We start from the raw sequence: 19,204 nt of genomic DNA, 5'->3' as shown, positions 1-19,204 counted from the left end.
CATTTATTAGCCATATAGTTACCATTTGTAACAAAGCGCTTAAAATGTTGGGCTTCGTCATGCGTACTTCCCGGGTCTTTTCAGATGTTACGGTATTAAAACTTTTATTTAATTCTTTAGTTCGAAGCAGACTTGAGAGTGGGTCTATTGTTTGGGCACCGCACCAGTTGAAGTATGGCCTTATGGTGGAGAGGGTACAGAAGAAATTCTTGAGACTCCTTTACTTGAGGTTGTATGGATACTATCCGTGGCTTTATCCAACTGACTTTCTCTTAGGCATGCTTACATACTGCAGTCTGCAATTTAGAAGAAATCTTTATTTAGCTACGTATTTTTTTCGACTTATACAAGGTATAAATGAGAACTCTGCCATTCTGGGCAGTGTTGACCTGTGTGTCCCTGATAACTATCTTAGAAATAGAGACCACCAGTTGTTTATTCTCCCAAGGTGCAGAACCAACCTGCCACTGGTAATGCCAATTGGGAGAGTGATAACTATGTTCAACGAAATTGCTTCGGGTGTTGATATATTCCACCTACGTGAGAATGAGTTTAGGTGGATTTTGTTTTATAAAATCTTAAAATAGGGTCTGCTTAGCTCATCCGGTGTACTTCCTTGTACCTATCTAATTCATCTGCTGATGTATCTCTTTTTTTATGTAATACTGTTATATTTATATATCTTTGTTTCTAAATGTCATGTTGTGAACGTCTTAAACTTATAATTTGTAATGTCCACAATATGTTAAAAAATAAATGAATTAAATGAAAAAAAAAAAATTATTTATCAACATTTGTCTCGATATGAATGTCCCGCACCGGGAAACTATATTGTTTAAGGTTAATTTTTAAATCAAAATATGATTTTTAAAATATTATTCTATGGCTCCGAGCATTTATTTTTTATAGACAATGAAACAAAATAATGTTTAAATTTATTTTTTATGCTGCTAACCTTTTTCTATTATGTAAATGGGACCCGAAAGAGATTAATATTCGCGTTATATTGGATCGCTATTTATGATAATCACGATTGAGATGTATAATTATTTATCATATTTAAATGCACATACCTATACATATATTGTATTAAAATTAAAATGACAGTGGTAGCAATTGGCGATTGCCAGCTGTTCTGCTAGGCCTAGCAGCCTGAAATGGTGTCAGACGATATTGAGAAGGCCAGACTCCAGAATAGACTACGCACATGACTCCAAATTTGTATTGACAGTGACGACATGCAGATCGTAAAACTGACAAATCAGCTAATTTTTCAATTGTCTGACGTGAATGAAAATCCATCCCGAAGGGAAAACTATGGCGCCGTCTATACACGCTTCACAATTTTTATATTAAAATCCAACACCAAGTCACTATGACGAAAAGCTGTCTGCAAGACCTAGCGAGACAGACTGGCGAGAGCCAGCTGGCTCAGCTAGTTACTTTAATTACCAAACCGGTATCACGATCACTCCAAATGTTTGTTATAACGTACTTGCACTCGCTAATAATTTAATTCACTATTTTTTTTAATTTACCGAATAATAGTTTATAATATATTAACCTAGTTAATAGTCCTTTTCTTCAACTGTTTTCGTACTCATTGTTGTTTAAATCTGTATAAATATATTAAAAATAATATATTTATATAGTAACATATAATATATGAGAACTACGCCATTGTTGTGAAAAAGAAGGAATAACTATATGAACATACCGTTCTATCACGACCGTCTGAAAATGGAAGAATCTTTAACATCAGTTTATAGTTAATCATTCCGAAGATGGAGTCATAGCCCGAAACAGCTGTGAACATAAATAACTAAGACATGGTCGAATCAACATTTTTTTCATAAAAATGGGTTATCACTTTGTATTTAACTGTATATATATTGTTTCTAAGACACATATTTTTCTCGCTTGGTAAGCTTTTTCAAAACACCTGAAGTTAGCAAAACACTGTTGGAGAAACAATATACAACATATTATAATATCCTGAATACCAATAAGCATGAATTACCACAAATTAAATGCTAAATATCTTCAAAACATTAAAAAAAACGTTGTTTAAAAACTGTTTAAATCAGGGAACCCAAAAATAGTGGAAAGTGGGATGCTTTCTGGATTAGACTAAATGAACATTTAATTTTCGAATGTGGATAAATTTATTAATATGGGAAAACTTGACACACGTGTCAAATAATATGTCATTTTCAATAGTTGCGTCTGTATCACGTAAAAGTAACGAGCATTCAACATTAGTAATATTTGAAGACACTCCGGAGGCTTTAAATTTCTTGTGTTTTATGGAATGATTGTCAATAAGTATTACAGCAAATCTTGCTTAAAACTCTTGATCTGTGGCAACCGGCTTCCAATTGTTATTTATTAAACTGCTTTGTGATTATAATGAAGCTATTCCATGTAAACGTCAGTTTAATCATTAATAATAAAGTACTAATTATTATATATTTAATATCGAGTAGTAGTGCATAATATATTTAACTGTATCGGATTTTAATACGTCGATAATAACATAAATAAATTATCAAATTTCGTAACAAAGTCACTTTAATAGAATAGTTTCCCTGAATAGGGTAGGGTGATTGGCAATAAATAACTCAAAATACGACACGTTTGATTAGTATCTCTCACTGTTGGGTCTCACAAGGCTGTTTTTTTCTATTGGAAACATACTTTTCTTGAAAACAATTAATATTGCATGACCGCACCGGTCCCAATCAACAGTCAGAGGCAGTACGGGACGTCGAGCATCCGGGAAGTATGACACAGAAGCTGTAGAAAACAAATTTAATAACCAACAAGAAAGTTGAAAAGGTCGTGTTTCTTATAATATTTTCCACATTGTTTATTTTTGATGTGATACAATAATAAGGAAGTACCTTATACACTGCTGACGTGACGGCTAGGCAATACAATTCCAAAGAAAATTTTCAATAACAAGATATTATGGCAATATTATTTCCCCCCCCCCCCCCCCCCCCCATTTCGGGATACGTGTAAACATGAGAATGAGTACTATAGTTTCCAATTCACATATTTCAAACTTTCGCGAAAATGCGATAAAACCGTCGTGGCCACGTAATAATCAATGTAACAAAAAAATTAATACTGTAATTGAAAGTTACATCATAAAAAACATATTAAAAAATAAATATATCATCTAAGATTAATGAAAAACTTCCAAATTATGTGTTTAAAAACTTGTAAGAAAATGTCATACATGAATATAATATATTGAGGAAACTTACGTCACGTAGCAAGTCATTTTAATTAGTTAGAGTGGATTGAACACTTTCTGTTTTAAGCTAGGAGATGGAGTTAACAATATTTGAAAATTACTGATTTTTGTCATAACTTTCAGGCTATATGAGATTTTTTTAAAACTGAAGTTGAGCAGCTTTAAAAGTTGTAAAAACTAGTGGCATTGCTAATTCGATTTATACCAAAAGTGGAGTTAATAAGTTTTGAAAGTATACGATTCATGTGTGGATCAGTTTTGTGATGTGGATCAAATTTTTTTGCAAATAAAAAAACCAAATAAATATTCCACGTCCAGTGACATGTTTTCATTATGATATATTAAGTCTAAATTTTATAAGATTTTATAAATATAATGTATATATACTTATACTATTTATATCAGATCCCGCAATCCCAAAAATCACCAAAATGTCGGGGTTTACCATCAATCAGGCTTATTGTGACAAGAATTAAGCGATAATCGGTATTATTATGACAAGTGCGAATAATATATATAGGTAGGCATTATATCATATTATGTGATATTTTAAATATAGGAAAAAATATTATTTATTGAAAATCTTTAAAAAATATATTAAAAAGTTAACTAAGTTTATATGTAGTGTATATTTATTTATTAATAAACTAACGATACTAACTAATACTTAAACGACTTTGTGTTAGTTATTTAGTGTAGATTTAATCTTAGAAGAATGATACGTTATTTTAGATGAAAATCACATGACTGTTGATGCCGAAATCTTTGGATTTTAAGATGAACACTCGGCCGAAACTCCAGGTTTCATAATTCCGTAACTGTAGTGGCAGGTATCCATTATTTTTGTTACATTGCATATACGTATTATATTACAAATATGTTGAAGACTATCTTCAAAATGTAGGCTTCTATGGTTTACCTATCAAAATCAATTAGGCATGTTCCAGTTTGAAGTGAGTGACATTTTTCTATGCAATATCAACCATATACCATTCAAACTTTTACAGTTTGTATAAAAATTAGTAGTTATGGGTCCAGTAACGTCCCGTGGGGGTAGGCAGATTGAGCGTCGCTTGGGGGCGGCAGTTACTCGAAGGGCGGCAAACCGAGGGAAATCATTTGCAATATATAGAAATAGCTAAGTACCTTAACTTAGTAACAACGAAAATATCTTTCAATTAAAAAAACAGCTCACTGGTTTTGTCGGGTTCGCGATATCTAGTTTACTTCCGTTGCCCTTCGACGTCCTTGGTGACCAGAAACGACACGTGCAGATTTGCGAATAATAAAATTACTCTGATATTTGGTTAGTATGTATCCATACAACACATTTCTTAGATATTGGACAAATGAAAGGATGATAAAAAAATGTATGAATAAGTGAGGCGGCATTTTGGCGCTGCCTAGGGGCGGCATTTTATCTAGGGACGTCACTGTATGGGTCCTTCACTTTCATAATATATTTGAGCTACTACAATAGGTACTTATAGGAAAGGGTTTTTTTCAACATCTTCATTTATTTATATATCCCAACAAATAATATCCCCGTAGTAGATATTCTGCACCGTTCCATTTTTCCGATGTTTTGATGCCATTTAGAAACATTGGTTAAAATATTTACATTTGTGCAAAATATTGATGTTGTATGTACTCGTAGCATACATAATTCGATGCGATGCCCGACAGGACATGAACCTATAAACACTGGACTGGCTAATATACTTAACCAATTAAGCAATGACTTTACCGATAAGCATTGCATGTAAAAACTACTAATTAATTTAATCGTAATTACATAAACGCCCGTAGCTTTATTTGTAAAGCACATTGGCGCAAATCAGTGGTTATTTATAAGTTCAAATTCCATTGGGCGTCGTATTTTTTCAAAAACATTTTTCATATAATATATAGGTATTAAATATATCTGAGTTATTTTTAAATTATGTATGTTTATTATAAAGAATGTTAAATTTTTAAATCTTGGTAAGTATTTTTTGAATAAAAAAATAGTTAATTATATGTTGTATGTAACTATTTCAGAATATTCCAAAATCAATGTATTTATATATAGATTACACTATCATAACACTATCATAACACATTTTAAATTCTAAAGAAAAAATCCATCGATATATACATACTAATTGTTATTTTTTTGAAGTTATATTTCTTTAGGGGCGAGAGTGAAATTGAGAGCTGCGCGCGCACACCGTTACGACAGTATGAAAATAGCTGCGAATCTGTCAGCTGTATACAAATGCAAGTTTGATGGTAGAATTGTTCCGTTGCCCAGGAAACGAATTTATTATTGTTCGTCAAAATAAAATAAAAACAACAAGAAATAATTACATTTATCTATAATTTATTTAGTGATATGAGTTAAAGTGTATAGAAATAAACCAGCGCCACTCCAATAAGCGGGACTCCTTTATTTGATATGGACCAAAACTCATCTTTGCCATACAGCGGTTATAATCGATTCAAAAGTGAACATGATGAATTTAAAAACAAATTCTCCAATAATTCATTTGGACATGCGTGTTCAAAGACGATTTAAAACTTCCATCTTCTGGACATGAAGAAATTTTAACCAAGATTATACCTAATAATATCTGAAGCAAATATTAAACTATGCAGCACATGGGTTCAAGCTTTAAATAAAAAATAATATACCATTAATGCCAATGTACAATGGTTTCAAATTTCCAGAAATACTCATGATCTACCAGCGTTGGATTTAATTTCTGAAAGACTTATATCACCACGTATTCCTTTCATGCAGATCAGAAGACTGAGATATGTGAATTGTTTTATTTTTTTTTAATATTGGAACGTTATAAAGAATTTTTTTTCTACGTCTTATTTAAACGAACACGTGTAGGCATTTATGTTGATCGAATCATGTGTATATCATTAAATAAGTCCACGTGCAAAATCTCTTTTCTTTGTAATTTAGCTTTCCCACATAGAGTAATGCCGTCTATACTTAATATTATTGACTTTCCCTATCAGTAAAAGATGGCACTATCATTTATCATCTGTCAAAGACGATGTTTGATAATCCGATAATATTATAATAATATAACAAACGAATCAATTGTAAACCTTCGCGAAGGGAATTGCATAACGAAGTCCCCATCGCGGGATTTAGATCGTGCCGAAATAACGATCGAAAATAGCTGCGTGTAGGTACGCACAACCGCGAATTACATGTCGGACATAACTGTGGGTATCTACACGTACAGCGGATACAAAAGAGCGGGTAAGTAAGAGCGGACAGCGTCGTAACGCTCGCGAGACATCCGAACGAAAGTAAAACCGGCTCGGGCAGTGTCTGCGCGGAAGGAAGGAAGCCTGCAGGGAAAACGGCGGGCGGAGGGGCAGCCTTGTGCCATGGCCTTGCGATAGGCCGGGGTGGTCAGCGAAAGTGCTCGAAACCCCTCCACCAGAGCCCGGGGAGGGCTCCTATAAAGCATGCGGGAGGCATACAGCATCAAGTCACATCAGTTCCGGCAGTGAAGCACAAGCAAGCTCCTCAAGAGTATTGGCCTGCGAGCACTACCATGCGAGCGCGCTGGAGCCTAGTGGTCAGTGCATCTTTTTGTTTAATCATATTCACCCTTCACTCGGCCAAAGCAACTTACCCGCAAAGCATCGCGCCCACATAGTTTTTCCGGAAGTTTTTTTTTTATCCGTGTTGAGTAAAATCTTTCTCGGGTTTTCGTCGTGATATGTAAATTAGCATTTTCTAATATTACCAAGGATTTTAAATTAAGGATATCAGGAGCAATAGCTTAAGAAGCTCTCATTAATCGATTTTCCTGATTTTGATTTCTGACACTCCTGGAAACGGATTATAACTAGTAATGCGTTAAAAAATAAATGCATTAAATATATTTCGAAAGTGTTCACCAGTAATTGATTACCTATGTTCGTGAAAATGGAAAATCGTTACCTAAAATCAGTTGTAATATAAATTATCTCGACCAAATTTTCCAGTTGTATATATATTTTGAATTACATACGTTACTGCGGTGTTAACGGACATCCAATTCCAATTAGTCTAAAACGTCATTTTTTAGAAGATACAATAAATAAACGGCATTTAATAAGGTAATTATTTCGTTAAGTTTATTAGGAAAATAATAATAATCTCAAATATTAAAACATCTATCATAATATACAGGAATACATTTTTTCGGCATTATTTTAGTAGCTACCTACTATTACTATGTAAGCATGTACAGCATTAGCACTAAATTGTTAATACGGTTTTTAGATGTATCATCTAAATATTTACATAGTGTGCTCAAAGTAACTGTTATTTTAACAGTTGCTCTAAAAATGACTTCATTATATCCGAAAATCATATACTTAATGTGTTCATAAATGCAATTTATAAACGTAACTTACGACTGCTCTATTTTAATTGTTTTAAACTTGAGAAAAAAATACGGGGCTAGATTTTTCAACGAGGCTCATCATAATTTCACATGTTCCAAAATCTTAACTAAACCAACGTATTGTTATAATTTTAATTCGGTGTTATACTAATTGCACCCAACGGACTTTTTAGGTCGACGAACGAGTTATATTTTAAGTCGATTGTTTTTAAATTTCAAAAGTAAAACAAACAATAATGACAGGTTATGAAATTGAAATAGAGTAAATTCACACCTAACCAACAAAATACGCGCTTGGATTATATTATTAACGCATAATTAATTTAAATAGTACTATTTATATTACTTACAAATAAAATTAAATAACTTTTACTACTTATATTATATTACGAGTATATAATATAGTATTGATGCATATTGAAGCAAACCGTTTTGTATTTCAAGGCATATATTATTAGTTCAACAAAATGTACATAACATCAGTGGATGCTATAATGAATTAGATCGGCATTAATCAAAAGCAGGTGATTGAGGACAACATGTTTAAGTATACTTGAGATTTTTGTAAATAATTGTACATATTTTAAAAATACATGTTTATGTCAATATATAAAAATCTATTAATCTTCGTTACACATAATATAAATGCATTTCATATTTTCGTAAAATAATATATCTATGGTTGATTAATTATTGTTGGAATCTTCTTGCAATCTTTAATGTGGGCAGACATGTGCAGCAAGCACTTTGTCACTTTGACATCATATTTTAATGTGACATAGTTATTGTACTGTTCAAAATGCACGAGCACAAAACGAAATGCATTTATGGCCACTTTACTTTCTCCAGCGCTATTTGCGAATGCATGTGGGTATATAATATTAAACCAAATCGAAATTTTCCTATGGGGGTGTTGCATAACCATTACATGTCATGTTTGCGTCAGCGATTACCAGGGCGAAAGGATGTGTGAAAGGATACTTATATTATATTTTTTTAATTTGCGCTTTGCTTCTTTAATTGTAATAAATCTTAAATTTTAATATAATGTATGTTTTAGTTTTCGTTTTATTTTCTGGCGATCTTCCATTAAGAATTCATTAATTAATAGTACATATATCGACCAACAATAAATTGGTTGAATAATATTAAATGTAATTTCATTAAAATATATTATTATATAATATAATAATTACTAAGTACCTACTTATTTTCAACAATCATAATATAAAGTATTACCTTAATAGGTACATATTTAATTTTATCAATACTATATTATGTGTACATTTTATTAGATATAATTGATAACTTCTATAACATACTTATGAATTTTCTTTTCAGCTTAACTATTTTTATATTTTTTAATCAACGCGCATTTATTGAAGATACATAGTTAATAATAAGGACATATTATCTACATAATTGTATTATACAAAGTATAAATCATTAAAATATATACCTATCTGTGAAAACTTCAAAAATACTAATTCAAATTAAAAAGATTTTTTTAAGAGTAACTGAACACGTGTATTTACAGAGATTGTGTACTTTTTGTTTAAATAGATAATTCACCAAGATATCTCTGATTGTAGAGATTGCTAATGAGATTTTCCCCCTTTTTACAGCTGACGTTTATTTATTCGGATACAAAAAAATCACTCAAACTATGTAGGTACGTTAGATATGCATTTTTTGTATCACTTTTTCGAAGCAATTAAATTAAATTTATCTCGCGAAATAAGAACAAGCATAATATTTACATAAAATAAAATATACAATTTTCTCACAAAACTATTAACATTTCGTCACGCCATAAATAATATCAAAAATATGTATGACATACTACTGACAATAATTGGAGCGACAAATGATAATTTTACATTAAGACCCTTATTAAATTAATTTAAATTAAAATACAGTTAACATAAACCATTTAATTATCATATAGATAAGATGATTTTAATATACCACATCACGGTTAAAGTATTTTGATGATAGGTGAATTAATAATCTTTGCCTGTTCATAAAAAGTGGTCATTTTAATAATTCAACTGTGTAAGCAGAATATTATGTTACATTGTTTTATATTCAATATAATGAAATTATACTTACTTCAACTAGAAACGTTTATATCAGTTTTTTTTAAGTAGATACCATATTATAAAAACCACAGCTACTATTATGAGAAATTTATTTTCAGTTTATGCTGACCTATACTAGATAAATCTATAATGAAGTGATATGACAACTAATTCAACTCTGTCATGTTCACTGCACTATAATTATTTTTTATATCGATTTCAACATTTAAATTATCTAGTTGTAGTATTAACATACTATATACTATAATAAAATATATTAGCAATAATTTACACTACGTTGACATTTGGCCATACTCTATTTCTGTATGGTATCTTTTGTTTGTTTACTAATTTGCCAAAACTCTAGATTTTCATATCACTAATAACTAAATGTATATTCATGTCTTTTTAGATCATTTAGTGAAGTGGAAAGTAAAAAAAATACATTTCGTCATGCTTAATCAAATTATCAAACAACATCGTCGCCGAAAATCGACCGCATTGTATTTATTCAGAGAAAAAAACTTTTCACAATTATGATCATTTTAGTTTGGAAAGCTATTGTCTTAGTAAAATTCAAAATTACCTATTCAAAGTCACAGTATAAACTGAATTGCTTCAGTAATAACACATAGTCAGTGCCGGAGGCATAATAATTTTTTTATTGTACGTTTAAAAAAAATCCTAGAGTCCAATAAAAAAGGTTTAAATTTATTTTTTATTTAATGCATTTTCGTTTAATAAGTATTCATGAATCCAGTTTAGATTTAGAACTAACCTGATTATAATTATTTTCACTGCAATTTTTAATTACATTCACTGTAATTAAAAACAGTATCAAAAGTTGAAAAAACTGACAGTGAAATTAAAAAATATTCATACTATTTATTATAGTAGGTAGTAAAATCGATTTTATTGCTGTTTTCGATAAGATACATCGTAAATAAAATGTACGTGGTAATTTAATTCGGTGATCTACTTTTCTTGAAGTCAACTACATCTTCAGCTAGGTTCCATTTTATGGAACAGGAGAATTTATAGTAGTAGCAGTAAGTCGCAATAAATATTTTGCTTTCCTTTAAGATTTGTGTCTGCTTATTTTTTATAATATGAAGGTAGCGACACTTTATCAGGTTCAATGGCACTTCGTGATTGCTTGCAAGTTACATATATACATAATCATAATATATTAGCCTCCGAGTGTAAAATAGTAGATGTTCAACCGAATTGTTAAACATACGTTGAAATATGTTGAAAGACAGCGGTTTATTTTTAATATTATTTCAATGCCATTTGAATAATCATCGACAGGCACAATTATTTTCAGTTTGGTCAAAAATTACATTTTGATTTCAATTTAAACGTATTTAGTTAGTAAAGTCTTGTAACGTATGTACGTACGTATTTACTAGTGTTAAATATTTATATTCCTCGTTATCTACTCTTCTATAAACGTGTACATAGAGTTTGTAATTAACTTTTTTTTCGACCATGTCCGATCCTAATAGGATCATATGGGCCTCCATAGAGTAGAGGTTTGTATTAACAGATTTTCTTTTTTTTACGAGAAATGGATATCAGCCACTTGCTTAATCTATTAGGTCCATACCCTGAAAATAAAAATAAATATGTGTATATACTTGCCAGACCCAGGATTCTGAACTGAGACCTACGGCGTTATAGTCCAACGCTTAAGCAAACCAAACGCTTAAACCAATACGCATATACTATTTTATTTACTTAAATTTTATACAATTAGATTTTTTTGTTAATTCATTACCATTCATAATTAACTGATTTATTTTTAATCAATCATAAATGATGTTTACATTCAATATTTGCGATCGATTGGAAAATCTGATCTGACGGAATAGATCTTTCAGTTAATGTGATTGTTGTTCTTGTCACTCGCCTCTCGTCGATCTCGTGAAGGATTAATTATCGCACCGGCAACAAAGTTGATTTCTTTTCTTTAAAAAAAAGTGAATGTGCCATTTCTTACTGTGCGCAGCATGAGTGTCCGCGTCCGGTCAAACAGTGCAATTATTGCTCACTCGAAATAATTTCGGCGCTAGTTTCGGAAATTATTTTGACATTATGCGGACGTCAAATTTTATTTAATAAAAATAAAATATTATCCACTACCACTGAATGAAATAATCATCTTTTTATTATTATTTCTTTTTCAGCACACTATAATTTCGTTAGTTTACGTTACACTTACACATTACACAATGCGTTTTGAAATGTTTTCCTTATTATATAAATTCCAGTAAATGTATTTGATACATGGTTTTCTTAAATAAACTGTGTTCACACATCACCAATCAATATCCATCTAAATAAATAGAAAACAAACGTTTTATTAGTAAATCGTTTCTCAAGTTATATTTTATCACAAGACAAAATTTAATTTCATAATACAATGCCATAATGCAAATTGATTCAAACGAGGACTTATAAGTTTATAAACGATAAAAAAGAATCAAGGAAAAGTATGACTATTTTACAATTAAGATACATGTTTGGTGATAATTGATGTAAATATTATAAGAAAATTATCATACGTTTCCAATATCAACATATTTCAAAACAATATAAAAATCTTGCGATATAATCCATAATAGACACCCACAACTCAGGAATTTACTAAAATATAAAGTAAAATTTGAATAATAATATTTCAATTTACAAATATCACATTGCTTTTGTTTAAATGTGTCTTTTAATAAATATTCATGCTTTATGGTGGCTGTAACACATATCGTTTGGAATACATTGGTTCTCAAATGTAGTTAATGTCCAGTTGTAATTATAGAATCACAGAACATATTAGTACCATAAATGATCACAAGTGGACAGTCGAGACAAAAAACGCCTATACAATATACATAGATAATACATACACTTTTAAATCTCTATAAAACATCTGAAATAGTGGCATTATTATTCTTAATGCAATGTTGGTAGAGTTAATAATTATTAACCACATTTATTTGTTTATAAAACGAATGAAATTGCCATAAGCAAACGTAGATATCTATGAGAAAGGACAGTTTAGTTGGATTGTATTCTTTGGATACGGCATCATTCTTGATTTGAATTTTAAAAAAAATGCGATACTACCGCAACTGTCACTAAAATTTAATTTGGCAGATGATTTGTGATCACGTACGTCTTACGTAAATCTAGTGGGTGATACTCGCGAATTAAATCGATATAAAAAGATACGTTGAGAGATGAGTGTCAGCCTTGGTTTACATCCGTGTGTCTAAATACAGTGTCGTAGCAAACTATTATACAATTGGGTCGGATAAGTATAAACCTCTACTAAACTTAGCGTCATTTAAAAAAAAAATAGTTAACGATCAGTTAAAAAAAAATACATAGATTTATACTTGTTAATGGAAATGAATGAGCATATATCAATACTTATATTTTTAACAGTCAAATCGCCTTATACAAAATTTACATTAAAATTACAAACAGACACAAGTCATTGAAAATGATTATCTAAACAATAAACATAGGCTTCATTTAAGAATAATGATTAATGTTTCTTCACATTAAATGATATTTTTTTTACTTCAACAATAATAGATCCCATCTTAATGAACATGTCTATCCGCAGGACTGGTTTTATTATATAGGGGGACACATATGGGGGTTAAAATATTATTACAGCATCATAATTTAAAAAAAAATCTGTAGACATTTAATTATTCAACAGTTTTATAGGTTCTTTAACCCTATCGTAAATCTAGACTCGACTATTAGATATTAATATGTTATGTAAATAGTGGATATATATGATTATAAATAAGTGACAATCCAAAAGACTAATAACGCAAGCCACTGTTATTGAACTGTGATAATATGTACCTATATGTATTATAGTGATATTATGTGGTGGCGTCAGTGCTTTCTCCGTCATTGGCAATCGCCGATTTGTGGGCGTTACAATAATAGCAACACGTCTTATGATGACATCCGCACGTTTGCAAAAAACAAAAAGCAGACCTCCGCGGCCATGAACACTATTACTCAGTCAAATCAACCGCTAAGAAATTTTCTGAGAAAATGAAATGGGATTTCTCACGTATTCGTATTCTTTATATCACTTACTTACTTGCACTAAAAGATTGAGATGTGAACAGTGTTAATGAATTCTTGATTCACATGGATTAAAAGTACTTTGTTTTTGTCAGTTTTTTTATTAAATGATCTAGTAATGAATTACTCAAAATCGATCACCATACAGACTACTCTTATTCTAAATGTCTTATTTAAACTTATAGTAATAATAATATGATAGATATTTAAAAACTATTTCAAAACATATTTAAAACTATTAAAAAAAACTACTTAAGAAAAGTATTAATTGCCAAAAATAAGTGTCGCTTGTGGATAAAATGTACACTAATTTAACAATATACCTTTTGTGTTATTTCAGATTACCCTTGGGGTAATTCTTCACGTCACGCTTGTCTCGACTAAAGCAGTAGTTGACCAGAATCAACAAGCGCATCAGACGCAGATAGCAGAAAAAAGGGTCGGTTACGACTACTCCGGTCCATCCGGAGGAGATCATCATGACCACCATCATGAAGAGCATCACGTAGAACACCACGATCATCATGAACACCACGACCACCACGATCCTGGGTATTGGAAGAAAAAACTAATATGGAAACCAGGATGGAAGAAAATTTGGAACAAAGGCAAGAAACAAATCTGGAAGCCCGACTGGAAAAAAATCCACAAACCCATCTGGGTACCCACACAAGTAGCTGTCTGGAAGGATATTCAAGTGCCTGATTGGAAAAAAATATGGAAACCTATTTGGAAAGAGATCCAAGTGCCTGTATGGAAGGAAATTCAAATTCCAGATTGGAAAAAAATTTGGAAGCCAGACTGGAAACCTATTAAGGTACCTGCATGGAAAGAAATCCAAGTTCCTGACTGGAAGAAGATAAACGTGCCTGTTTGGAAAGAAATCCAAGTACCCGCATGGAAAGAGATACAAGTGCCTGCTTGGAAAAAAGTTTGGGTGCCTGAATGGATCAAGGAAGGAATACCAGGAGAAAAATATTTAGGTAAAGATCATCATGGCTGGGAATATACATCTCATGACCTTTGGAAGAAGAAGCTAATTTGGAAACCACTTTGGAAGAAATACTGGAAACCTGCCAAAAAACAGATCTGGGTACCCGATAAGAAGCTAGAATGGAAAGAAGAATGGAAGCAAACGTGGAGAACCGAGAAAAAACAAATTTGGGTAGATGACAAAAAACTTGTGTGGAAAGAAGCATGGAAACAGATTTGGAAGCCGAGCAAGAAATTGATTTGGGTTCCAGACAAGAAGCTTGAGTGGAAAGAAGCTTGGAAGCAGATATGGAAACCAAGCAAAAAACTCATTTGGGTACCTGACAAAAAATTGGAATGGAAAGAAGCATGGAAACAAATATGGGTACCAGCGTGGAAAGAGATTTGGGTTCCAGGGTGGAAGAAAATATGGAAGCCAGTCTGGATTTCAGAGTGGTTCCCATCGCCAGACCATCACGACCACCATCACGGACATCACGATCACGGATGGGCAGACAGAGCTGACGGACAATTGCAGGCTTCACAAAAAGTAGCCACCGTAGTTAACGCTCCGGCGTCAGTGGCTGCCGCCGCTGCAGCACCCGTTGCGCAACAGGTTCTATCCGCCTGGCAGTTTCCCAAGTGATCGGTTAAAAACTTTAGATTATAACGTGTAAATAATTATCATCTTCCGACCCCAGGGTTGTAAACAAACATTAAGTCATTTGAATATAGCCGGTGAATCGTTGTATAATTTTCAGTTATGGTTTAAATAGGAGACGAAGCTTTAGATAAATATAGTTCTAACTTTATGTGGTATATAAAAATTACATGACATCTTGATAAGATTGATCTTTCTGGAATTCTGAAAATTGGCATGTCAGATTCCTGAAAAACCAAACAGTTTTTCAATATCGGAGCCCGTATTGTCTATAGGATGCCATACCTTTATAGACAAATGTAATTAAGCATCATACCATAATGTATAACCAGATAATCGTTAAAATTCTCTCTCTCTCTCTCTAGTCTATATAATTCAGAGATATATCTCCCTCAATGTTTCGTTGATTGCATAGCGAACAATAGCAACACAGCGACAAATCAAGTTCCCAAAAAACTGTCGCGCGTCTATTATTATAAATTCATGCATGCTTAATCTGAATTTCATTTAGGAGTACAATAGGAAAATTACTTATGTTTGTAATATTTCCGGATAGGAAGGTAAGTGGAGATGGCGATACTTACAAATATCCAAGAACTGTTCTACGTGTAATCTTCATGTGTTATGTTATGTTTAAATTTATTATATTATTACTTACTGCATGTTTGCGCGGACCTCTTTATGTAGTCCTTGTTGATTTGTATTTTTTTATGTATTGTTATATATTATTATTATTATGATGTTTTACCGTTATTATTTCTTTAGTGAAATAAATGCATTTTTAAGTATTTAAAAATATTTTTTCATTATCATTATAGTTGTGATTGGAATTTATAAAACGACTTGAAAACATACAAAAAAACTGTAGCCAGGCCATGTAAAAGTTTATCAAACTAGAATGATAATTATTGCTATAGTTGTCTACATTAAGCTTCATAAATATTATATACCTATATGTACACAATATGGGTTTAGCGCGTGATATTTACATTATTACATACGTGAATGAATGTAAATAATATGCTATCTATTAATTATAGCGTCATTTTCCTGTCATAAAATTCTATTTTGCTAATTTTTTGTGTGGCCTGTTTACAGCTTTGAAACTTTATTTTTTAAATTGTAAAATACCTACGTATTAAAATGGCGTAATGACGACCGTCTTTAAAACTAAAGTTTTTCTCATGATTGAGTAATAATATTAAATTGTATCTACAAGACAAAATAATACAGACTGGCAGAAGACACAATGAAAAATGATGTGTGACGTAGGTACCTAACGTGATATGACAACACAATGCGGCGGTGCATGCTTTCTTTATGTAAGGTGTTTGAGAACTTCTGATACAGATTAGTATAACGGAATTAAACTACTATGCAATTGAATTAAAAATTCCTTTAATTAATATCCATTGCATTTTTACAAAGTTCCTCAAACCTTTATTAATTAATTGTTTCAACAAAAACAAAAAGTATGTACTATGATGAATTTATCATAGACTCAATCCAGATAAAAAAATATCTTAAGCCCAGAAATAATAATCAATTAGGTACTTAAACATAATAAGATTATCGCATTGGGATATAAATAAATGTGAATTTAAATTGTTAATTAATTGACTAATTATTTACTTTAAAACAGTGAGACATAATCATAGTTATCTACCTACTATAGACTGATTGTAGATACCTACGTGTTGTTACTTTTCATAATATATCTATAAGTAATATTATATAAAATAATATTATCTAAAAATATCCATAGACTTTCAAAAACTACTGCAAACAAAATATATGAAATGGTAGAAAATGTTAATTGAACGAAACAACAATGTGACATTTGGTGCTTCGTAAAAAAGGTACATGAAGTATTTTTAGCACTCGTGTTTTTTTCATTATTATATTGTATCTATCTACATAGCGTATTTTAAAAACCGTTTTCAATACCAATTCTACGCCGAGTCACGAGTTTTCGAACCCGGTGTATGTGAAAACAATTACTTATTCCAAATACGAAGTACCCACTTAAACATACATGTATGCTCACTCAGTCTGCATTGGTAAATTTTAAGAGACATACTCATAGTTTTTTTTACGAAAAGTCGATTTCAAGAAGAACAATTATTATTGTATTTAATATGTATAACGAATCTATACGGATATTGTCCTTTATTTTTTAATAATTTATGATATTTGACATAATGTTAGTATTGATTATAAGACTACCCCGATTATAAAACGAAATTTTGTTATAATATAATACCAACATTAAAATTTTAAATAAATCATCATAACATATTATTGCAAAGATAAAGCCATACAAAGACAATAAAAAGCAATATACTATTTAATTATATTGTGTCTAGATTCTTCTATCTATAATACCACCATAGTGTGAAACTGCTTCAGATTCGATTTCCTAATTTTATGAATCAAATTTCGACTCACGGTCATTGATCTCTGCATTTTCCCATTCAATATCATTTTTGACAGCGATTGTAAGACGCCATTGATTATAAGACGCATCCCGAATGCAGAGGTACAAAATTGGAAAGTATTCGTCTTATAATCGATGCAATAAGATAATATTATAACAATAATCTCTAGTAAATAAACTCCACGCGAAAAAAACAGACAGAAAATATATTTTGAGATTTATCATATACATAGGACCCGCACCCACGTTTTCCTATGACGTGTATCCGACGGGTATATTATGTAGCACCACTGCAGTGTAGAGTTTTAGTAAAAAAAATATATCAAGAGTATAATATTTAACATCATTGTGAAATAAATGGCATCACTTAAAATTGAAATGTATGATCAAATAAAAAAATCTATGCCTACCCAAATCGACTGTTGTATCTACCTACCATGGTATATTATTATAATATATCCATTTAGTTTTAGATTTTATAGATGGTGTATAAAAAAGATATTTATTTTTACTTAATATAGTGAAATTTACACATTATTAATTTAAGACGTTCACAATATGACATTTAAAAACAAAGAAATAGATACAGTATTAGAAAAACAGTAGGTATAAAGAGTAAAAACAAAAAATATATAGTAGATAGATACATACATACTCCAAATGAGCTGAATTAAAAATTAACTGAATTTATGAATACAGTATGAAGATAGTTAGGTAGATATTGTGTTTAATATTTTCTTCCAGCCATAACAGTGCCACCAGTTAGTTATCCAGTTCAATGCCATTATCATTTTCTATAGCTACAGATGAATGAAGATTTGGACAACAGATAAAATTAATAATTAGTGCCTTGGTAATAATACAATAATATGATGTACCTATATTAGATAATTCTTTTCAAGTGATTTTGTTTTACATGATTTTTATAAAAAATATGTTGTCATAATTAGAATATTTTTTAATAAAATATAATCATTTAGTGGTAAGAGTGTAAATAAAGAAAGAAGAAAAGTTGTTATTTTTTTTATTATGAAATTAAAATTTGTAGATAAAATTAATCGCAATCCATTGGTTATAAAATTGGACAATGAAGAACAAAAATGGATTATTGTTATAATAACATTTTTTTGCTATTTCTACGATATTATTGATACTCAAACATTGTAGAATTAATATAATCTTTGATTAAAATCCATCACAATAGAATTATACTACATAAACGTAAGTATAATTAATCTGGTAAATTAATTTAATAAAATATTTTTTTAAATTTAA

The 19,204-nt window shown here is 30.7% G+C and overlaps 1 protein-coding gene across 1 annotated transcript; it reads left to right on the top strand.

The window, feature by feature from the left end:
* The first annotated feature begins 6,786 nt into the window (after positions 1-6,786).
* LOC147079708 (uncharacterized) lies at positions 6,787-16,106 on the top strand. Its single transcript, XM_085944732.1, has 2 exons — positions 6,787-6,849; positions 14,200-16,106. Exons 1-2 carry the CDS (start codon positions 6,826-6,828, stop codon positions 15,475-15,477), a joined length of 1,302 nt encoding a protein of 433 aa, XP_085800858.1. The 5' UTR covers positions 6,787-6,825; the 3' UTR covers positions 15,478-16,106.
* The last annotated feature ends 3,098 nt before the right edge of the window (positions 16,107-19,204 follow it).

This window comes from Rhyacophila brunnea, unplaced genomic scaffold (assembly GCF_057557595.1).
Source record: "Rhyacophila brunnea isolate RB1 unplaced genomic scaffold, BYU_Rbru_1.0 scaffold_1, whole genome shotgun sequence".
Taxonomy (NCBI): Eukaryota; Metazoa; Arthropoda; class Insecta; order Trichoptera; family Rhyacophilidae; genus Rhyacophila; species Rhyacophila brunnea.
This window is presented reverse-complemented; position numbering and strand designations above follow the sequence as displayed.